At 41.9% G+C, this 7,313-nt stretch overlaps 1 protein-coding gene across 1 annotated transcript; it reads right to left on the bottom strand.

Annotated features, from left to right (window-relative positions):
• Positions 1–2,293: 2,293 nt before the first annotated feature.
• LOC121558608 (trypsin inhibitor ClTI-1-like) lies at positions 2,294–3,614 on the bottom strand. The gene is made up of 4 exons (XM_041871994.2): positions 3,504–3,614; positions 3,215–3,255; positions 2,611–2,720; positions 2,294–2,494 (listed from the first exon to the last, which is right to left on the bottom strand). Exons 1-4 carry the CDS (start codon positions 3,547–3,549, stop codon positions 2,449–2,451), a joined length of 243 nt encoding a protein of 80 aa, XP_041727928.2. The 5' UTR covers positions 3,550–3,614; the 3' UTR covers positions 2,294–2,448.
• Between the last annotated feature and the right edge of the window lie 3,699 nt (positions 3,615–7,313).

Below are 7,313 nucleotides of genomic sequence, written 5' to 3'. Positions count from 1 at the left end.
TTATGGCAAGAACAGCTCAAATAAGCAAAGAGAAACAGCTGTCCATCATTACTTTAAGACATGAAGGTCAGTCAACACGGAAAATGTCAAGACCTTTGAAAGTTTCTTCATGTGCAGTCGCAAAAACCATCAAGTGCTATGATGAAACTGGCTCTCATGAGGACCGCCACAGGAATGGAAGACCCAGAGTTAACTCTGCTGCAGAGTATAAGTTCATTAGAGTTACCAGCCTCAGAAATTGCAGCCCAAATAAATGCTTCACAGAGTTCAAGTCACAGACACATCTCAACATCAACTGTTCAGAGGGGACTGTGTGAATCAGGCCTTCATGGTTGAATTGCTGCAAAGATACCACTACTAAAGGACACCAATAAGAAGAAGAGACCTGCTTGGGCCAAGAAACATGAGCAATGGACATTAGACCGGTGGAAATGTGTCCTTTGGTCTTGAGTCCAAATGTGAGATTTCTGGTTCAAACTGCGTGTCTTTGTGAGACGCGGTGTTCACACCGTGAAGCATGGAGGAGGTGTTATGGTGTGGGGGTGCTTTGCTGGTGACACTGTCTGTGATTTATTTAGAATTCAAGGCACACTTAACCAGCATGGCTACCACAGCATTCTGCAGCAATACGCCATCCCATCTGGTTTAGGCTTAGTGGGACTATCATTTGTTTTTCAACAGGACAATGACCCAACACACCTCCAGGCTATGTAAGGGCTATTTTACCAATAAGGAGAGTGATGGAGTGCTGCATCAGATGACCTGGCCTCCACAATCACCCAACCTCAACCCAATTGTGATGGTTTGGGATGAGTCGGACGGCAGAGTGAAGGAAAAGCAGCCAACAAGTGCTCAGCATATGTGGGAACTCCTTCAAGACTGTTGGAAAAGCATTCCAGGTGAAGCTGGTTGAGAGAATGCCAAGTGTGCAAAGCTGTCATCAAGGCAAATGGTGGCTACTTTGAAGAATCTCATATCTCGATTTGTTTAACACTTTTTTTGGTTACATGATTCCATATGTTACTTCAGTTTTGATGTCTTCACCATTATTCTACAATGTAGAAAATTGTAAAAATAAAGGAACCCTTGAATGAGTAGGTGTCCAAACTTGACTGGTACTGTATATAAGTTAGATATTTCTGGATCTAATTTTCAATACAAACATTTGCCAAAATGTCTAAAAACATGATTTCACTTTGTCATTATGGGGTATTGTGTGTAGATGGGTGAGGATGAAAAATCTATTTACTCCATTTTGAATTCAGGCTGTATGACTAAATGTGGAGTAGGTCAAGGGGTATGAATACTTTCTGAAGGCTCTGTAAATATACATTGAAACATTAAGACTATCAGTGAGGAATGGTTAATATTGCACATTGAACTTGCTATTAAAGAGAGGTCTATGCAGAGACAGAGACAATGTCAGCAGGCCTAAACAAAACAGACATTTCAGCCAAATTTCAACCAGGTCAAATCCTTGAGGTCATGAGGAGAGTTCAGAGTACTGCTAATGTGAAGACCGTATTTACTAAGGGCTCTATTCAATCCGCACCACAAAAGTTCAGCTTTACAGCGTGATTGACATTTAAAGGCAACGTCCCTGCTCTAGCAGAGACTAAATGCTGCATGTCGGCTCAATCGGAAATGACCTTTACGTTTCTAGCGTGGAATCTGTAGTACTTCTGCTTGAATAGAGCCCTTATTCTATGATGCACAGGAATCAAGATGTGATTGAGGGTGTTTTCACTAACTAAGATAAACATCCCCTAACTTCATGCAGGTGTTGTGAGTATGGTGTATTTAGTTCATTCACGCCCAGGGGGGCAGCCTCGGCATTGAAAAGTGATAACCATTGTAACTCAGCCAGCCACTATGTAATCATCCAAATTCAACAGCCCGTACGGCTATCACAACATTTCACTTGACCTTTTCTTTTAAAAAATGACATAATTTTCCATTCCCACTGTACCTTTGTAGGAATCATAATGACTAAACAAACAAGTTGTCATGGGTACAGCAGAACCAGTTCCTCCACATTTCAACCATTCATCCAGACTATTCCGGTTGACAAGGAAACAATTTACTTTGCTAAAATAGTTTTAATTACAGATAAAAAGGTGGAGAAATAAAGCACACACGATGAAGACTATTCCATTTAAAATACAATTTTACAAGTTGACCATTTTACCACCAAGAAGTACACTACACAAGTCTTAAAGACTAGGTAGTGAAGTGCTCTACAGAAGACTATGACAAACAGGGAGCCAATAAGGGTTGGAGAAGGAAACAGGCATTGAAGAAATTGTTCAAAGTTTATTGAGGCACTTGAGACCGGTTTTTAGAAGGCAGCAGAAAACATGTCAGTGTTTTGACAAGGCAACAGGAAATGGTTCAAAGTAATGTTGAGGGCCTGGTGTGCCGCTGAGACAATGGACGGTCACGTCTGGTTCAGCACTCTCCTTTACTCCTGATGTGAACGTGACGATTATGCACCCTGGGAACACACACGGAGCAGAATTAAAGACACGCACAAACACAGAACTAGACAGAGGCACAGACAGACAAGCACAGAACAAGACAAGTTGTTGAAAGCTTTAGTTGGTTACTTACATGTTTTCATAGCACAGCATGCATTCGTTACTGTAGGTGATGCCATCGGTTCCACACACTGGATCATATCGCTTGTTGCACGCGGGCAGGATGTGCTTGGGACAGTTAGGCTGTTGGACAAAAACCAGGTTATGTAATAAATAAATAAGAGGTGTTGGTAATATAGTGTACTAGTAGGACACCATATGAAGAGAACATGGATAACAGGGAACAAGCCATACGTTTTCCACCCCTTCCACAGTGCACCTGGGGTGTATTCATTTCTCAGATTCTATTGCAAAACGTTTCACTCAAGCAAACAAATTGAAGCAAACGCAACACAAACAGGGAATTTGCCCAATAGATATTCTCATTGGTTGAAAAACGTTTTGCAACAGAATCGGACTAATGAATACACCCCTGACTGTCATGTCAACTAGTTGTTGACCAGGAAGTGACTGTATACATACAGGTGTACTTGGTGAACAATTGAATCTTGTACAGAGTAAGGCCCATACCAGTGTTCTACATTACTAACTACTGTTAATCCAGCACATAGGACAAAGTGTTTTATGAATGCGCATAGCCTTTCCCTCCAAAAAAAGAAACGGTTTAGCCTGCTTACCTCTATGCTGCCGTCAGGGAGACTCGCTCCTCGTGCCAAAACTAAAATGGAGAAAGATGTCAAGCCTTAGACTAATTATGATTTAACATCAGATTTGATTTCCAGCCGTTCTAATCTAAACGACAGATAGCGCATCTTTTCTCTAGTCGTAGATTTGCGCGGGCGCCAACAGAGGCAGTCCGGGGTAGTATCGACTGTTTGTCTAAACTGCTCTTAGAAGTTAATGTTATTTAATAAAACTATTTGACTGCCACTTGAAACTAATTAAGTAAAATTGAACAACACTCACCGGCAACACAGAGGAGTGCGAGAGTCAGTCGTGTAAAGTTCCACATTCTCTCCGTAGTGAAGGGGTGTAGGCAGGTGACGTTGTGTGGCACCGGAGCCGTATTTATACCGTGTATGTCTCCACCCCCTATTTATACCGTGTAGGTCTCCACCCCATTTATACCGTGTATGTCTCCACCCCCTATTTATACCGTGTAGGTCTCCACCCCCTATTTATACCGTGTAGGTCTCCACCCCCCTATTTATACCGTGTATGTCTCCACCCCCTATTTATACCGTGTATGTCTCCACCCCCTATTTATACCGTGTAGGTCTCCACCCCCTATTTATACCGTGTAGGTCTCCACCCCCTATTTATACCGTGTAGGTCTCCACCAAGCTTCTACCCCCAAGCCATAAGACTCCTGAATAGCTAATCATGGCTACCCAGACTATTTTCCCCCCGACCCAATCTTTTTACGCTGATGCTACTCTGTTAATTATTTATGCATAGTCACTTTACCTCTACTCACATGTACATATTACATCATTTACGTCGACAAACCTGCGCCCCCGCACATTGACTCTGTACCGGTACCCCCTGTATATAGCCTCCCTACTGTTATTTCCCATTGACTCTGTACCGGTACCCCCCTGTATACAGTGGGGAAAAAAAGTATTTAGTCAGCCACCAATTGTGCAAGTTCTCCCACTTAAAAAGATGAGAGAGACCTGTAATTTTCATCATAGGTACACGTCAACTATGATAGACAAAATGAGGAAAAAAAATCCAGAAAATCACATTGTAGGATTTTTAATGAATTTATTTGCAAATGATGGTGGAAAATAAGTATTTGGTCAATAACAAAAGTTTCTCAATACTTTGCTATATACCCTTTGTTGGCAATGACACAGGTCAAACGTTTTCTGTAAGTCTTCACAAGGTTTTCACACACTGTTGCTGGTATTTTGGCCCATTCCTCCATGCAGATCTCCTCTAGAGCAGTGATGTTTTGGGGCTGTCGCTGGGCAACACAGACTTTCAACTCCCCTCCAAAGATTTTCTATGGGGTTGAGATCTGGAGACTGGCTAGGCCACTCCAGGACCTTGAAATGCTTCTTACGAAGCCACTCCTTCGTTGCCCGGGCGGTGTGTTTGGGATCATTGTCATGCTGAAAGACCCAGCCACGTTTCATCTTCAATGCCCTTGCTGATGGAAGGAGGTTTTCACTCAAAATCTCACGATACATGGCCCCATTCATTCTTTCCTTTACACAGATCAGTCGTCCTGGTCCCTTTGCAGAAAAACAGCCCCTAAGCATGATGTTTCCACCCCCATGCTTCACAGTAGTTATGGTGTTCTTTGGATGCAACTCAGCATTCTTTGTCCTCCAAACACGACGAGTTGAGTTTTTACCAAAAAGTTATATTTTGGTTTCATCTGACCATATGACACTCTCCCAATCCTCTTCTGGATCATCCAAATGCACTTCAGACGGGCCTGGACATGTACTGGCTTAAGCAGGCGGACACGTCTCGCACAGCAGGATTTGAGTCCCTGGCGGCGTAGTGTGTTACTGATGGTAGGCTTCGTTACTTTGGTCCCAGCTCTCTGCAGGTCATTCACTAGGTCCCCCCGTGTGGTTATGGGATTTTTGCTCACCGTTCTTGTGATCATTTTGACCCACGGGGTGAGATCTTGCGTGGAGCCCCCAGATCGAGGGAGATTATCAGTGGTCTTGTATGTCTTCCATTTCCTAATAATTGCTCCCACAGTTGATTTCTTCAAACAAAGCTGCTTACCTATTGCAGATTCAGTCTTCCCAGCCTGGTGCAGGTCTACAATTTTGTTTCTGGTGTCCTTTGACAGCTCTTTGGTCTTGGCCATTGTGGAGTTTGGAGTGTGACTGTTTGAGGTTGTGGACAGGTGTCTTTTATACTGATAACAAGTTCAAACAGGTGCCATTAATACAGGTAACGAGTGGAGGACAGAGGAGCCTCTTAAAGAAGAAGTTACAGGTCTGTGAGAGCCAGAAATCTTGCTTGTTTGTAGGTGACCAAATACTTATTTTCCACCATAATTTGCAAATAAATTCATTAGAAATCCTACGATGTGATTTTCTGGATTTTTTTTCCTCAATTTGTCTGTCATAGTTGACGTGTACCTATGATGAAAATTACAGGCCTCTCTCATCTTTTTAAGTGGGAGAACTTGCACAATTGGTGGCTGACTAAATACTTTTTTTCCCCACTGTATAGCCTCCCTACTGTTATTTCACATTGACTCTGTACCGGTACCCCCTGTATATAGCCTCCCTACTGTTATTTCACATTGACTCTGTACCGGTACCCCCTGTATATAGCCTCCCTACTGTTATTTCACATTGACTCTGTACCGGTACCCCCTGTATATAGCCTCTCTACTGTTATTTCCCATTGACTCTGTACCGGTACCCCCCTGTATATAGCCTCTCTACTGTTATTACACATTGACTCTGTACCGGTACCCCCTGTATATAGCCTCCCTACTGTTATTTCCCATTGACTCTGTACCGGTACCCCCTGTATATAGCCTCTCTACTGTTATTTCCCATTGACTCTGTACCGGTATCCCTGTATATAGCCTCCCTACTGTTATTTCCCATTGACTCTGTACCGGTACCCCCTGTATATAGCCTCTCTACTGTTATTTCCCATTGACTCTGTACCGGTACCCCCCTGTATATAGCCTCCCTACTGTTATTTTACTGCTGCTCTTTAATTGTTTTTTTTTTTTTTTTTTTTACTGATATATTTTTTACTTAACTATTATTTTTCTTAAAACTGCATTGTTGGTTAAGGGCTTGTCAGTAAGCATTTCACTGTAATGTCTACACCTGTTGTATTCGGCGCATGTGGCCAATAAAATTTGATTTGATGTTGGCCATGTGTTCTGTATTCTAAGTGTTTGTATGATGTTGGCCATGTGTTCTGTATTCTAAGTGGTTGTATTATGTTGGCCATGTGTTCTGTATTCTAAGTGTTTGTATTATGTTGGCCATGTGTTCTGTATTCTAAGTGTCTGTATGATGTTGGCCATGTGTTCTGTATTCTAAGTGTCTGTATGATGTTGGCCATGTGTTCTGTATTCTAAGTGGTTGTATTATGTTGGCCATGTGTTCTGTATTCTAAGTGTTTGTATTATGTTGGCCATGTGTTCTGTATTCTAAGTGTCTGTATGATGTTGGCCATGTGTTCTGTATTCTAAGTGTTTGTATTAGGTTGGCCATGTGTTCTGTATTCTAAGTGGTTGTATTATGTTGGCCATGTGTTCTGTATTCTAAGTGTTTGTATTATGTTGGCCATGTGTTCTGTATTCTAAGTGTTTGTATTATGTTGGCCATGTGTTCTGTATTCTAAGTGTCTGTATGATGTTGGCCATGTGTTCTGTATTCTAAGTGGTTGTATGATGTTGGCCATGTGTTCTGTATTCTAAGTGTCTGTATGATGTTGGCCATGTGTTCTGTATTCTAAGTGTTTGTATGATGTTGGCCATGTGTTCTGTATTCTAAGTGTTTGTATTATGTTGGCCATGTGTTCTGTATTCTAAGTGTTTGTATTATGTTGGCCATGTGTTCTGTATTCTAAGTGTTTGTATTATGTTGGCCATGTGTTCTGTATTCTAAGTGTTTGTATTATGTTGGCCATGTGTTCTGTATTCTAAGTGTCTGTATTATGTTGGCCATGTGTTCTGTATTCTAAGTGTTTGTATTATGTTGGCCATGTGTTCTGTATTCTAAGTGTCTGTATGATGTTGGCCATGTGTTCTGTATTCTAAGTGTCTGTATGATG

Source organism: Coregonus clupeaformis, unplaced genomic scaffold, assembly GCF_020615455.1.
Source record: "Coregonus clupeaformis isolate EN_2021a unplaced genomic scaffold, ASM2061545v1 scaf0214, whole genome shotgun sequence".
Classification (NCBI taxonomy): domain Eukaryota; kingdom Metazoa; phylum Chordata; class Actinopteri; order Salmoniformes; family Salmonidae; genus Coregonus; species Coregonus clupeaformis.
This window is presented reverse-complemented; position numbering and strand designations above follow the sequence as displayed.

Coding starts and splice junctions, on each gene's coding strand:
- LOC121558608 (XM_041871994.2), bottom strand. CDS start 3,549: ATGTGGAACTTTACACGACTGACTCTCGCACTCCTCTGTGTTGCCG. Junction 3,256..3,503: donor CGCACTCCTCTGTGTTGCCG/GTGAGTGTTGTT, acceptor TCTCCATTTTAG/TTTTGGCACGAGGAGCGAGT. Junction 2,721..3,214: donor TCCCTGACGGCAGCATAGAG/GTAAGCAGGCTA, acceptor TTTGTCCAACAG/CCTAACTGTCCCAAGCACAT.